This window comes from Panthera tigris, chromosome B2, assembly GCF_018350195.1.
Source record: "Panthera tigris isolate Pti1 chromosome B2, P.tigris_Pti1_mat1.1, whole genome shotgun sequence".
Classification (NCBI taxonomy): Eukaryota; Metazoa; Chordata; class Mammalia; order Carnivora; family Felidae; genus Panthera; species Panthera tigris.
Window position 1 is genome coordinate 134,800,282 of NC_056664.1, and position 16,654 is coordinate 134,816,935.

The 16,654-nt window shown below is 41.2% G+C and overlaps 1 protein-coding gene across 3 annotated transcripts in view; it reads left to right on the forward strand.

Moving 5' to 3' along the window:
• PLEKHG1 (pleckstrin homology and RhoGEF domain containing G1) overlaps window positions 1-16,654 on the forward strand; it is a 304,149-nt gene that overhangs the window by 248,861 nt on the left and 38,634 nt on the right. For all 3 annotated transcript variants that reach the window (XM_042987317.1, XM_042987316.1, XM_042987315.1), the window contains 2 exons: window positions 6,447-6,516; window positions 14,627-14,673. In XM_042987317.1, the coding sequence (XP_042843251.1) occupies window positions 6,447-6,516; window positions 14,627-14,673 (117 nt within the window). The remainder of the gene's footprint in view (window positions 1-6,446; window positions 6,517-14,626; window positions 14,674-16,654) is intronic.

Here is a 16,654-nt window from a genome sequence, read left to right on the forward strand (position 1 = left end):
AAAACTAAAAGGCAACCAACGGAATGCAAATGGCCTATCAGATAAAGGGTTAGTATCCAAAATCTATAAAGAACATATCAAACGCGACACCCCAAAAATGAATAATCCAGTGAGGAAACGGGCAAAAGGCATGAATAGACACTTCCCCAAAGAGGACATCTAGATGGCTAACAGACGCATGAAAAAATGCTCCACATCACTCATCATCAGGGAAATACAAATCCAAACCACAATGAGATACCACCTCACACCTGTCAGAATGGCGGACATTAACAACTCAGGCAACAACAGATGTTGGCAAGGATGCGGAGAAAGGGGATCTCTTTCGCACTGCTGGTGGGAATGCAAAGTGGTGCAGCCACTCTGGAAAACAGGATGGAGGTTCCTCCAAAAAATTAAAAATAGAACCACCCTCCGACCCAGCAATTGCACTACTAGGTATTTACCTAAGGGATACAGGTGTGCTGTTTCAAAAGGGCATATGCACCTCGGTGTTTATGGCAGCGCTATCAACAAGAGCCAAAGTATGGAATGTCCATCAATGGATGAATGGATAAAGAAGATGTGGTATATATATCTACAATGGAGTATTACTCGGCAGTCAAAAAGAATGAAATCTTGCCATCTGCAACTACATGGATGGAATCTAGAGGGTATTATGCTAAGCGAAATTAGTCAGAGAAAGACAAATATCGTATGACTTCACTCCTATGAGGAATTTAAGGTACAAAACAGATGAGCATAAGGGAAGGGAAGCAACAATAATATAAAAACAGGGAGGGGGACAAAACAGAAGAGACTCTTAAATATAGAGAACAAACAGGGGGCTGCTGGAGGGGGTGTGTGGGGGGGGATGGGCTAAATGAGTAAAGGGCATTAAGGAATCTACTCCTGAGATTGTTGCACTATATGCTAACGAACTTGGATATAAGCTAAACAATAAAGAAATTAATGAATTTTTTAAAAATTCCATACTTCCCAATATACAGATTCACTGTAATCCTTATTTTTTTCCTCTTTTTAAATTATTTTTTTAATTTAAATGCAAGTTCATTAACCTACAGCATAGCCTTGGCTTCAGGAGTAGAACCACGTGATTTATCTCTCGCATATGACCCCCAGTGCTTCACTGCAATCCTTATTAAAATCCCAATTACAGTTTTATAGAAAAAAAAATCCTAAAATTATTACGGAACTGTATCAGACTCTGCAAAACCAAAGAAATCTTGAGCAAAAAGAACAAAACTAGAGGCATCCTACTTCCTGATTTCAAAATGTATTACAAAGCCACAGAAATTAAAACAGTACGGTAGTGGTATAAAGATAGATTCATCGTCCAATGGAACAGAAGAGGCAACCCGGAAATAAATTCATGTAATATACAATCAGCTGATCTTCAAATAGGGTGCCATCAACATGCAATGGGGCAGTGAGAGACTCGTCAACAAGCGGTGTTGAAAAAACTGGATGTCCACATGAAAAAGAATTAAGTTGGACCCCTGTCTTGCACTACACACCAAAATCAACTCAAAAGAGACTGAGGAGTAAAATAAAATACCTAGAACTGTAAAAACTTTTTGAAGAAAATGTACGGGGAAAACTTCTTGACATTGGTCTTGGCAGTGACTTCTTGGATGTGACACCAAAAGCACGGGTAGCAAAACTGAACATAGATGAGTAGGACTACATCAAATGATATTTCATGTCTTGATTCATACTATCTTTCATCTAGTTTCCCAGAGAGCTATTTGTGTGTGTGTATATTTATGAAAATGGATTATTATTCGGTTTTTCTATTTCCTTTTAATATTATGCTTGCTGATTTATTTTAATATTCTCCATGTGTTACTTAAGGTACGGTAGTTGCTATAACAAATAAACCCTGAAACTTCAAAAAAAATTTTAAAAAGAACATAGGGAGTTAAATATTGTCAAGGAGTATTTCTATTAAGCCACGATGGATTCTGCTCAAAATTATTCTCTGAGCAGACAGAGGATTTGTAATGAAATCCCTGGACGCAAAACCTATGTCCTGAGCAAGCCATCCTCTGGTAATGGAAATCACTGGCCCAGAAATGTTGCTTCTTTGGCTATTATTTTTCTTCAACATATTCTCTTCATCCAGTGTTTAGGTCCCAATGATTAGATGTCAACTATCTTTAATTCATACCCATCTACCTGTAAGAGCTATTGATACAAATGTCGGAACTGTATTTTCAAAGTACTAATAATCTTACAAAGGGGATGTTTTTATGGGAATATTAGGAATGGATGTTTGATATTGGGACCATCATGAAATCTTGCATTGGTAAAAGGTCCTTTCAATGTGCAAGATACACCAATGGATTTTATTTTATTTTTTAATGTTTTTATTTATTTTTGAGACAGAGAGATACAGAACATGAGCAGGGGAGGGGCAGAGAGAAAGAGAGACACACAGAATCCGAAGTGAGCTCCAGGCTCTGAGCTGTCAGCACAGAGCCCGACACGGGGCTCAAACTCACGAACCGCAAGACCATGACCTGAGCCAAAGTCAGACACTCAACCGACTGAGCCACCCAGGCGCCCAAAATAGACCAATGGATTTTAAAGTAACAGGGTATAGTGCCTTGGTATGGTTTCAGACTCCAACAGATACCTAAGAAACTGCCATGTGTTTTCAGTGCAATATCAAAGAAGCATAACCACACTTCTCTTAATAGGCTATTCAAAGTCTCCTCTGTTTTCTAGTGACGTATCTGGGTGAGGCTAGATTGTTTTCTGCGTACTTCTATCAAAATAACAGATTGTAGCAGATTGAATGCAGAAGTAATCCATCCGTGTTCCGTTGGGGTCGACATTGGAGATTTACAAAAATGTAAAACAACACTAGTCTTCTCACCAAACTTTGTTTTTATAAAATCTGTTTTTCACAGAACGTGATCATATTAACATGTATGGGGTTTGTTATATGAATTGATCAGTTTTCTAAAATACTTAGTTTTAATTTCTAATAAATATCAAGGGATATGATCCACATAAAGAATTTTTTAGACTCTGTACATGGGTCTGGATACCACAAAGTTTGAGGACAGCTGCCTTGAGGGACCAGGATCCCATGGAAAGCTCAACTTACATAGTTTACAGTTGCCATTGCCGTGTCTCATTTTCAACCATGAAAGGACAATTTAATATCCCCAGATATTTGGGAAGAGCCTCTAACATGAATGACAGAAGCCAAAATGATCAAACGGTGTAAAGAGAGCTCAGCAGAAAGCAAAGAGCAGGAAAGAAAGGCCCAAAATAGTTAATAATAATAATAGTAATATCATCGTCCTTGGAGAGGAGAAATTTTGCACTCACAAGAACAGAAACATAAGAACCACCTAAACAGCCTATTTAGAAAAATACCTTGAAATTAAGAATCAAATAGAAGAAATGAAAACGTTCAATAGAGGGGACAGAAAATGAACTTGAAGTCTCCCAGAAAATGAACAATAAACAAGATGATGGAAGATAGAGGAAGAATAAGAAAGATTAGAGTATCACACCAAGAGATCTAAAATGTGAATAATAGGAGGCACCTGGGTGGCCCAGTCAGTTAAGCGTCCGACTTCTGCTCAGGTCATGATCTCATGGTTCGTGAGTTCAAGCCCCACATGGGGCTCTGTGCTGACAGCTCAGAGCCTGGAGCTGCTTCGGATTCTTTGTCTCCCTCTCTCTCTGCCCTTCTACCGTTTGAGCATGCAGGCTCTCTCTCTCTCTCTCCAAAATAAATAAACATAAAAAAATTTTAATGTGAATAGGAGCTTCAAAGAGAGAAGTGCAAATGGAGGAGAGGAAATATCAAAGACCTAATTTAAGAACAAAAGTTCCTTAGCTTTTTGGTCCCAGGATCTGTACATGCTTCACAATTACTAAGGACCCAAAAAGCTTTTTTTGTTTATGGCTTAAGATGTTTTCTTTACCATGATAGAAATTAAAACTGAAAAATTGTTAAAATTTCAATTTATTCAAAAAAACCACCCATTTTTAGAAAAATAATTTTACTGTTCTTTTTCACTAACATTTGTGTGTGTGTTGGAATTGTTTTCCATTTTCACAAGTTTACTGTCTGACTTGCTAGAAAACAGCTGCATTCTTAGTCTGCTTCTAATTTCCATCTGAAAAAGTCCACTGTAGCCTCATGAAAGAATGAATGTAAAAAAAAAAAATCCAAAATTGTCCAAGAATTGTTATAGAAATAGTGACCTTATCGACCCCCTGAAGAGGTCTCAGGATCTCAGGACCTGGGGGTCACTTTGAGAAGCAATTGCTCAAGAACATTTCCCCAATAGTCAAGCTGGCTTCGTGCATGAAAAGACTCACCCCAAAGTGGGCCATCACCGAATTTCAGAAGTATGTTAACAAGGCGAAAACTCTTAAGAGCTTCCAGAATAGAAAATCAGGTCACATGAAACCTGGATCATGGATCAGAATGTTATTGGACTTCTCAGCAGCATTGGAATTCAGAAAGCAACAGATAGTTTCCCAAATACTCAGAGAAGATCATTTCCAACCAAGAATTCTGTATCCACTGACATGATCAGCAAAGTGTGAAAGGAGAACATTCTAAAACAGGAAGAGTTTCAGAAAATTTACTGCCTACTGCCCTTACTCAGACAGCTACTGGATGTCATAATCTCAAAAAGAAGGATACATCTGAAATGGTATTTAAGAAGCGAGGCATGTAACACAGGAACCAGGTGATCTGCATCATCGGGACGGGGTTGAAGAGACAACCCCGCAGGCCTGGGAGAGCAGCCCGTCTAGGTGAGAGCAGAGTGGAAGGACCAAGGGCTCCAGCAGGGAGGTCACAAAGAAAGAAGACGACCGACCAGTAGATGATCTGATGTTTGAACGCAGCGAGGCAAAGAATAATGCTTCCGGCAAAGTTTGAGGACAACTGGTGTATATTTGAAAACTAAGGGGGAAAAAAAAAGGACGACTTTAACTCCAGGGGAAACCTGGTGTTACACGAAAGGAAATATAATTATGGTATACTCCAGGGCTCAGCTAAGAATAATATTGACACGGTCATCAAAATGTAAGCTCTGACTTGAATCAAATTTCATGAGAGAGATTGTTGGCAAGATGAAGGGATGAAGGGAAGTTTGGGCAAATTAAGAAGGAAATAATATCTCAAAAAATACTGAAAATGCATTACCGGCATGTTTAGACCCGTGGATACATACAACAGAAACAGAAGAAGTGGAGAATGCTTCTGGAGGATGGCGGTCCAGCATGGGAAATGGAAAACAAGAAACTGCTTGCTTTTATTGTAATTCCTGTAGAACTATTTACATTTTTATTAAATATATATCTCTAATTAAAATATGTAAAATATATTAATACAACTTATACAACGTGTAATTTGGAAATGTGTTAACATATAACCCCGTGATAGCCTTTGACCCAGGAATTCCATTTATATATAGACTTTTATCCAACAGTAGGAGATTAGTTCCATTACTTATGGTATAGCCACACAATGAAATATTATGCAGTTACTTAAAATAATTATATTCCCATTAAAAAATAAGATTTTTCATCTGAGGAAAAATATTTCCTCCCAGTGTAGCTTTCTTTTAGAGCACTATCTCCATTTATTATTTTATTTTATTTTATTTTATTTTATTTTATTTTATTTTATTTTATTTTATCTTATTTTATCTTATTTTATTTTATTTTATCTTATCTTAATTTATTTTGTCATATCTTATCTTATCTTATCTTATCTTATTTTATTTTAAATTAGTTCGACTCCCAATGTGGGGCTTGAATTCATGACCCCGAGATCGAGAGTCACATGCTCTACCAACTGAGCCAGCCAGGTGCCCCTCTCTGTTTATAATTTTAAATTTGTTAGTGTGTGTGACCTTTCATAGAATGTCTGACTCTCCCAATAGATTCCAAGCTCCAAGCACTTACAGACCATATGTCATGTGGCTCACTGACGTGTTTGTTCTTAGTGCCTTGCCTAGCATTCGGCACCTAGACAGCTATGTGATGAATGAGTAAGTGTGTGTAAACATGTGTACAGACAATGCCAACCGTGTAGAAGACTTCAGTGTCAGGCTGGGCTTATCTCTAGGTGGGAGAGTTATGGGTTGGACCTGTGTTTAAATCCCTGCTGCACCATGACCTTGGGCAAGTCCCTAATGGAAGCTTTGGATAAAATGACAATGGGTCATCAGTTATCCAGTTAAATGTGATTCCTCATAGAAGTTGCCAGCTCTGGGCTGCCCGCTCTCCCACCTTGAGAGTGCACTTTGGCTTTGACCACTAGTAAAAGCTTTCTTAAAAAAAAAAAAAAAAAAAAAAGATTCCTTGTAAATGCCCTATAAATGTACAGACTTCTAAGTTATATAAAATGTCCTTGATAGTCAAACTATAATACTTTCTGGCTTTTTTTTTTTTTTTTTTAGTGAACTTCTACAAGATTTGGAAAACTGTGAAAATGATCCTGTGGCCATAGCAGAATGTTTTGTGTCCAAGGTAAGCAAGGTTCATTTCTCTTGGCCAACCAAGACAGGCACAGATTGCAAATTGTTTTCATTTTAAAGTTAAAATGACTGGTTTGTTCCATACTGGATGAAGTTAGCCACTAATCTCTCTTCACTCTGTTTTTTGTTGTTTTTTTTCCACTAGCAAGGAAAAAAAAATACTGTTACTGTCCCTAGTAAGTTAGGAAGTACTAACTTAGTAGTTGTCCTTGAACTTACATAGTAACTGGATGATGTTTACTCATCTTTCCTAGGGAAAAAAAAAAATTAATCTTGGTGGGGAGGAAAAATGCAGAATAGGATAACATTTGAAAAATAATACATATGAAATACCACAAGACCAGTTACAAAAATCTGTTGGAATCTAGGTATTCTATATACGTGGTGCTAGCCGAGGCTATATAATTATCACTGGGGAATAAAGAGATGGCAGAATTAATCTCTTCTATCTTAAATATGCGCTCTCATTTTCCTACATTTTTCTTAAGCTGCATTGATGGCTGAGAAAAATATAAGAAAAGGCTCTGACCGTTAAAGCTTAAATGGTCAGCTCTGTACCAGGATTCTGAAACAGACAAGACAATCCTTTACACTCTTTTCTCACTTGCTACCTACCTACTATATATAGAATCCTATCTTAAGTTTGTCTTAAACATTCAACAGCTTTCATTTGGAAAAGGTCTAGTGGAAATGATTTTCAGCAAACCTTCATGTGATTTCTGCAGTTGTGGTTTCAAATGTGCAAAGGCTTAGGCAAGGTTCATGATGGTACTTTGGGATCAACCAAGAATTAGCACCTCATTTAACACTCCAGAGAGCACTGTGAACTTTGAGATGTCTGACCCTGGCTCAGGACGTGTTTCACAGGGTCATTTCTTACGGCCACAGATCCATCCAGTGGTACTGAATCCAATCACAACACCCTGGGTGTCCTTGAAGCATGATGCCTTAAAGGCAGTTGATGGGCTTGTGTATAAAATACTCCCGATGGTGGGCGGCTGCGTGGATGTCAGCGTGTTAACATGTACGATGTGCACGCATGCTTACACAATTCTTCTCACACGTTGCCTGTGTCACAATTGATTCTCCAGAAGGGTAGGAATTTAAAAAAGAGCAGGCAAGTGGAAGAGGGAGAAAGGGGGTAAAAAGACGTGCTGAGTATATATCAGAGTAGATATGTGAGAATAGCCACAGCGCATAAACAACATGGAAACCATCGGAAACGCTGGGGCTTTTACCGGTAACTGTAATCACAAGCTGATTAAAGACGGTCCAGCATACGCTTAGCTCCGGCTTAATTATTCACATAAAAGTTTGTTTATGCGCCACGTTGCCAACTCCCAGATCTTATTTTTCATTGTAATGTTGCCAAGTTTAATTAGAAGACTAACTTGGGCACTCCGCACTTTCACATGTAAGCAGTGAGCATTCGGTTCTGGCACAGCCTGCCTTTCACTCGGCACCCTGAAATTTAGAAGATGTTACGATTTCTGAAACACAACCAGCTGCTCCACTCTGGGGAGGAATGGAAAATTGCTTTAATTGAGAGGCCATTAATGAAAGAGGTAAAGCTGGCAATTGACTTCTGCTTTTATCTGAATCACTGGGGCTTACACGAGACTCATCTTTGACCTTGCTTTTGTGGTATGTGGAGATTACAGAGATCCTTCCTGACAAAAGGGGAATACGGTACTTCTTACCTGCTGCTTAGAAAAGAAGGACAAGGGACTGCAGGGGCCATTCCTTGGGGGGACAAGAGTAAAAGCTCCCCGGTGGGCAAGCCAAGCGGTCTCCCAGCTGAGCATCTGTCTGTTGTTAGGACTCCGGAAACACCTGGAGCAGTTTTCCTTGGTTTCCTGCCTTCACCTCACCCTCATTTCTGTCCCTTATCTCGACTGTCAGCGGGGCTGACCCCAGACAGCAGTTAAGAGGGAGACAAGGTTTATCTTCAGAGACCCCGCATCCCCTGAGCCCCTCCTCCCGCCTCCCTTGGTGCCCTTCTCCCTTCAGTGCCCAGGCACGCACACCCACGTGCACACACACCCCCTATCCGCTTACTGAAATTATCCTCAGGAAAGTACTGACATTGGATATTCCTACCATTGGAATGAATTCAAGTTCATGTTACCTCACCCATATGCTACTTACATATTAAGCCTTTCTCATAGTGTCCAGTGAAAACTCCTCAGGAATCAAAGTCTGTGTGTGTGTGTGTGTGTGTGTGTGTGCGCGCGCATGTGTGTGTGAGAGAGAGAGAGAGCGCGCTCACACATGAAAGCGATGGACCCCATGACCAAAGAAACCCTAAAATCGTACAGATTTCTTTAATCTGGTTATTCATTCAGTAAACAGTTGAGTACCCCATATGCTCAATTGGCCATCCCTGACTGTCTCTTTTATTTTGGTTCTTTCATAATTAAATGTCCCATTTTTACATCTCTAATTACAGTTTGACAGAGTTTAATCAGAAGGAAATACCTATTTTTGTATGCTTTCTTTATCATTGTCTTTTCCCCTAAATAGTTCTAAAAAGGAATTGGGGTAGCATATGTTGAGTAAAAGGCACTTAAGGATTAACTAACTCAGGGCTATTGATTTTTGTAAAAAACCATTGCTGGAATTGTCCACAGAGCTCATAAATCGAAGGTCAAATATACATTTGATTCTATGTTAAGACCATGTAGTTGCTTTAAATCAAAACTGCCTAATTTAAGATTGGAATAGAGTCATGATGTCACAAAAGGCACAGTGATTCAGTCGTGCAACAGTCCTGAGGCTTTATTAGGGGGAAGGGGTATGCAGGGCCAGTATATGATGTCATTCAGATATATTTTCCTTGCAGCCGTTGTTTTTAAGTTTGTCATTGCAAATGAGCCTAAAGGTTCCTAAATTTAGGAGAGTCAACCTGATAATTGTTCGATCCCAGGTTGACTACAGCAGCAGGCAGGCAGAAAAGAAGCAAGAAACTGAGAGCGTGTGAGCGCGCCCAGAGAAAGGCTCTATCTGCCATTAATTTCCTGGGTGGCCTCAGGCAGATCACTTTGCTCATCTCGTCTGTGGAGGCTGGACGCTCCAGTGCCTTCGGGGGCTTAACCAGGTGAATGTAGCGCATGCGTGGGCCCAGGTGGGGGCTAGAGCAGCCTCGGTACCTGTGTTGTGAGGGCGTGAGTGTCCTATGAAACTGGGCACCAGGGCCCGTGCATCCAACACTGTTTCAGGAGAAGCCAGAACTCAAGACATTTTTCTCTTCCAACTTTTGGAAGCTGGCAGCTAATTTAGGTGTTTAAAAAAGTAGTATGTTTGAAAATGTGGCAGCATACGAAGTTAGTGAGGCTAACTATGATCGTGGCGGAACCGAGTAGCACAGGCCCCGTGGAGGAGAATTGGGGTATATCTAGCAAAATTACATTTGAAGTCATCCTGTTATCCAGCAGTCCTCCTTCCAGAAATCTATTCCCAAGATACAGCAACAAAAATGCAGTAAGTGTGGTGCTAGTCTTATAGTAATAATCGTCACAATGTATAGATATATATCGTATATAGAAATATTTTATTAATATATATTATATATAAATTCTATAAATAATATATAGAAATACATAGAAATATACAATATAGAGAAACAGCTGAAATGTCAATAAACAGGAAGCTCTTTGAATGAACCACATAATGGAATACTATGAAGCAGTAGAAACAACTCAAGAGTATCTCTGTGTACTACTGGGACGGGTGGGGAGAGAAGTAGATAAAAGTGTGCAACACTGTGGTTCTCAAAGTGTGCTCCCTAGACCAGCAGCACCAGCATCACCTGGGAACTTGTTAGGATGCAGATCCTCAGACCCACAGCCAACTTACGGAATCAGAAACTCTGGGAATGCAACCCAGTAATCTCTGTTTAACAAGCTCTCCAGGTAGTTGTGACATATACTCAGGTTTGAGAATCACTGACAAATAATTTGCTTTTATTTATCTAGAAATGTGGAAGGACATGCCTATATTTAAATGTAAATCTTAAAAGAAAAAAGGATAAACTAAATATAACACCGTATGTTAACTACACTGGTATTAACTTTTTTTAAAAAAAAAAAGAATCAACTGTGAAATTAAAAATTGGTCGCCGATAGGGATGGAGAGAGAGACTAGTATGGAAAGGAACCGAAGCTAGACTTCTTTGAGTATGCGTTTTCTTACAGAGTTGACCTTGAACCCATGTAAATATTTTACATAGTTATAAGACAAAATGAAAGTTAAAAAAGCAGTCTCCAAAAATGAAAACAAAATGAAATGATGAGCCTCCGGATAGAGCCAATTTGTGGCATGATCACACGAAGGAAATTCCAGTTGATTTTAAAATCGACTGTGGAGAAAATGCAGCAAATACATTTTTAACTGTTTTCGATAATGATATCAAATGTGCTGGTGTTGGTATTGTTCTGCTGAAATTGAGTGTATTGTGGGATACAACAAGGTGTTTATGTCAGTATCATTGAACTAGAGTTGGTAAAAGGCAGAAAATACAGACGAAGAATGATGCTAATTAAAAATGCTCCAATCCTGAATCCGAATTGCCAGGTTGAACCACGGATGTATTTTATCTTTAAAAAATACCATATTCCTAGCTCTGTCCACCAAAAAGGCCTGGAAATAACGATGAATACAGTAGCAAGACCATCTCTGATGCCCAGACTGTGGTCTCCAAATACTAATTCCTACCGAAAGGAATCCGGGCTCCATGAAGGATGAGTCTGGGGCAGGAAAGGTACAGGATGATCCGGAACGTCTTATCATTCCAGAAAACAAGGTAGCTGTTGGAGGCTGTAGGTCAGGTCACGAATGCTAAAGGAGAGGCTCCTGCTGGCCAAAGATGGGACATTTCAGCATCAGTGAGGATAATTAATTAAAAACAGCTGAAACTCATTAGATATGTTTCTGTTCATGAATTCACAGTGATCGAAAAGCTCAAAGTGGTGGCCTTTGCAGGATGCTAGACAGCCAACACCTCATCATGAAAAATAGGGAAAATTATCAAGCATCCATCCTGCCTTTTCCATACAAACTACAAACTGCGGGGTAACCGTTAACATAAGGAAGTTCCTTTTTTGGAAGGACTCTGGCTAACAAATGAAGGAATCATAGAACCAGAAATACCACCATTTGGCAGCTCCTAATGAATTAATAAATCAGACAATAATCACCATTGGTGGTTAACATCACAAAGAGAAAGACAGCCAGACACCCTGTGCCTCCTGATGGAACTAAAATACAATTAGGACATATTCATGCCAAACCATGGAACATAAGCCTGTTCAGGCTTCCCCTAAACCACATGAGCGCAGGGGGCAGGGAGACACATGAAAGAAAACCGTAGGGACATAACCAGCAAGACAGGCCATGAGAAACTCTCTAGGACACACAGTCTGGTTTCTTCAACTAAATTGCAAGGGCGGGGGCGGGGGGTAGGGAGATAAAAGGGGAGCTTATAGATTAAAAGATCTTAAGAGGTATCAACCAGTTGCCTTGTGTAGTTACTTGGGTTCCAAATCAGATAGGCCAACTATTTTTAAAAAGAAAATTAAGAAGATAGGAGATTTGAAGAGTGACGGCTGAACATTCATGATAGTTTGGGATTACTTACATGTGATGATGGCACTGTGGTGATGCTTCTTTTTAAAAGTCTTTACATTAGAGATGTATACTGAAATATTTACAAGTGGAATGATCCTATGTCTAGAATTTGCTTCAGAGTGGTAGGGAAGTAGGTGGCTATAAACCATGAGTTAATATCCAGGTCAGGTGATGGATGCTTGGAGATTCCTTACACTGTCCTCTCCACTTATTTATAAATATGTTTGAGACTTTCTATAATAAAAAATTTACATCTAATCCTCATCAAGCGAGCAGAAAGGATTCTAAGTAGACATTTCTTTTAAATAGGAAAAACAATTAATTAATGTATTAAAATGACCCCCCCAAAACAAAGAAAAGAAAAAGTCACTGTCTTCCAGTCACATATAAATCCAGCCTTGGGGCGCCTGGGTGGCTCAGTCGGTTGAGCGTCCGACTTCGGCTCGGGTCATGATCTCACGGCTGGTGGGTTCGAGCCCCACGTTGGGCTCTGTGCTGATGGCTCAGAGCCTGGAGCCTGCTTTGGATTCTGGGTCTCCCTCTCCCTCTGCCCCTACCCCGCTCATGCTCTGTCTCTCTCTATCAAAAATAAATAATAAACGTTAAAAAAAATCTCAAATTGGGGCGCCTGGGTGGCTCAGTCGGTTAAGCGTCCGGCTTCAGCTCAGGTCATGATCTCACGGTCCGTGAGTTCGAGCCCCGTGTTGGTCTCTGTGCTGATGGCTCGGAGCCTGGAGCCTGCTTCGGATTCTGTGTCTCCCTCTCTCTCTGCCCCTCCCCTCCTCATGCTCTGTCTCTCTGTGTCTCAAAAATGAATACATTAAAAAAATTTTCTTAATCCACCCTAAAGTAGTTTCAAAGTAAAAAGGGCAGAATATGAAATACCACCCAAATAATGCAATGTCTCTTTTAAATAATATAATTCCATTTTAGAGTTTACAAGAACTGATAATTCATTGGCCTTGAATTACTCAGACTGAAAGTTTTACAGTCAAAAGTTTAAAAACCCAGGTTTTTGCTCTCTCACCTGCCCATCTGCATCCCTCTTTCTCTTGGCAATGTAGGGGAAAATTGTGAAAGACTTTGAAACCGACCACAAAGATTGCTGGGTGCCTCCACTAGGAAAGAATTTTCCAATTCACCCTTCTAATTTTTACGACTCAGTAGACTCTTGCATCTCTCATTGTCTTCGAACTATCTTCTAATTCTAAATTTTTGATAACTGATAACAACGTCAGTGATTGTTGACCACAGACATGCAAATGAAAACTGTCCCATAGAGGGACATTGGATTTCTTTACCCTATAGAAGAAAGCAGTTTGGTATCTGTTTGTAAATTCCTATCCGCATTCCCCGTTGACCTACGCGCGAAGCTTGTGTTTATCCTTAAATCCAGTTACAATAGCTTACTGCTTTCCTCACTGAGCAGTGGGTTAAATAAAATCTTTGACACTGTTCATTCTATATTTGCATGGAAGTCATGGTTTTACCTTTTAAACAAAATACTGTACGAGCGAGAAGGATTGACTTAATATTTCTCAATATTTGGTAATATGACTAGACATTTGAAAGCCCAAGAAAGAAACTAGGGCACCGGGAATGTGGTGTCGGGAAAAGGCAAGGACCCCACATTGGTGAGTCAGACACTTGATGCATTTGAGGCATTGCTACCATGCTGGTGCGAACAGAAAAGTCGGCTTGAACCCTGCTCTCAGATAATTTCCGGTTTAGTAGAAAAGAGGGGGGATCTGGTAGCTCCACAGGCGTGACGTGAACACAACATGGCCCCTACTTTGTAGGAACTCACAGTCTGGAGTGGGAGACACAGATTCCGAGGAAATGACACTACCACTTGGTAAATGCTACGAGAGATTTGGGTGTCACAGAACCCCAGCATAGGAGCAGTTAGCTTGGCTAGCGCTCTGGAAAGGCTCCTTGGAGGAAATAAAGCCTAAGTTCAGTGTCAAAGGATGCGTGGTGGCTGCGAGGTGGGACAGTGGGCGGGGACAACTGTATACACAAGGGCTTGAGAGCGCAGTTTTCTTGTGCCCTGCACGTACTTCCCCGTGTTCTTACCACCATAATTAGATGATATTCTGTTTCTCTTTCACATTGCACATCTACTGGGAGGACTAGGAGTGCCTGAGGCAGAAACCTCATTTTCCTCCTCTTCCTTTTTGCCTTCAGAGTCACCTAACACAGCAGGTGCTCAGTAAGTGTCTCTTGAACCCAGATGAGTTCGAGTTGATTCTAGGTATGAAACAAGGTAGATAAAAAAGACATAGATGATTGCCACAGGGGCTCAGACAGGCCCGCGTGACGACAGAGCCAGATTTACAAGTATGAATGATGTTTCTTTTTATCGTTTTTAAATGAATGGTGATGCCTGTGCTTTTCTTTCTTTTTTTTTTTTTTTTTTTTTTTTTTTTTTTTTTTTTTTTTTTTTGCCCATAAAAGTCTCTTTTGTTTCCTTGCAGAGTGAAGAGTTCCACATTTACACGCAGTACTGCACTAACTATCCAAGGTACACGCTGGGAATATACCACAGGACATTCCTGCACTTGTGTACTGTTTCAGGTCGAGGGGTCCGGCGTATGCTGGTGTTAGGCGTCCTGAACCTGGCCGTGCACCGGGTGCCCTGAGGAGTCTCCACAGCGTGCTGACAATGGATTACGGGCTACCCAGATATCCATCCATTCGGCTCTGGGACTCCCAGCAGAGCCAGTGGGAGGGAAAGTGTGAAAGACCTTGAAGGAGACCAAAAAGGTTGCGAGGTGTCCTTCCGTGGAAACCTAAGCAAACCTGTTGTGGTTGGCTATGATTCTTGTCCGTTGACCCTCCTGTACGTGTGCCGTGTTTTGAAAAATTTGGGATGTGCTGAGAATGAGTTTATATAATCTAGCTGGGGATAGAATATGTTATATCTTTGCCATATAATTTCTAAGAACTATGTAAAAAGGCCTCCCATCTCACTGGATCTTGGCTTTCGTTTCGTTTACCCTGGAAGCCACACAGGAGGGTAGTGCAGGGAGCGCCACACGAACACTAGAGTGACCATTTCAGTGAGGGAGGCCGACCGAAGACCCTGGGTCACGCTGTTGGCATTTCTTTTTTCAGCAAAAGACTTGTACTGAGCATTTATTGAGTCCTAATCATTGTGTGAAGTGCTATCAATGCAACGTGTCGTTGGATTTAACCTTCATGATAATCCAGAGATGCCAAGGGATTCAAGAAAGGCAAAGCATCCATCACAGCGCCAGGCGCATAACAGGTTCTCAACAATTGCTAGCGCATAATCACCCCTGCCCCAACCCAATGTAAGGATGGAGAAACTGAGGCTCCGATAGGTTTATTGCCTTCGCAGGGCCACGTAACTGACGGGCGGCCCAGCTAGAATCCGAATCGAGGTTTCCCCAACCTCAGACCCAAAGCTACTACATCCTTGTGAAGTTTCTGAAGGTTTGTGATTCTCCCCACCCCTGTGCCTTTTTGCCACTTCCCCACGTGATCAGCAGAACTTGATGGGCGTTATCGTGGGGGACGAGCCAGGAAGATAAGAGCTACGTGCCCTGTCGCCTCTCTTGGTGGAGACATGTCCCTAAGGATGACGTGGTTGGCCGGATCCACCTAGAAGAGAAGCCAGCAGGCTGAGCCCCTAGTACTGCTGCAGCAAGGAAGAACAAATGGAAACCCTGTTCAGAAGTGGCCCCGGAAAGCCAGTCCGGACAGGGGCGCCTGGGTGGCTCAGTCGGTTGAGCGTCCGACTTTGGCTCAGGTCATGATCTTGCGGTTTGTGAGTTGGAGCCCCGCGTGGGGCTCTGTGCTGACAGTGTGGAGCCCGCTTAGGCTTCTCTCTGTCTCCCTCTCTCTCTGCCCCTCCACCACTCACACTCCGTCTCTCAAAAATAAATAAAAATTGAAAAATTTAAGGAAAAAAAAAAAAAAAAAAAAGAAAGCCAGTGTGGATTAAAAGGCATGAAGCCTGGGACTGAGATTTATGTACAAATACTTTCCATTGAAGGAGTTTAGTCTCCCTCTCTAGACATGGGTCAAGGTATTGTGCTGCAGTGGTTTATTTGGTTAGCGCCCAACTGTGCATTGGCCAGGTTTCCCTAAAAACCAAACAAAACCCACCAAAACCCACATGTCAGCTCGTACATTTGTCACCATATCCTTATGAGCAGACACACGCAGTTTACACAGTTTCACGTGAGCAAGCCTCTCTCCTATGGTATTTGTTTCCACCTCTGTGCTGAAGGTAGCAGAAAATTGTAGAATGCCCCAACTAAATCCCGAGGACCGCAAGCTAAAAACCGGCATGGTACCACACCCCAATCCAGAGAAATCACAGAATCGGCCCCCAACTTCTCCACTAAACTCCTAACCAAGGGAAGGGGGGTGGGGACAGCATTCGAACTCTGAAGCATCAGCACATTTCTGGACGCAATTATCAGGATGAGAGATGCCAGAGGGGCTTGTTGGGGGGCGGGTGTGTAAATTTCATC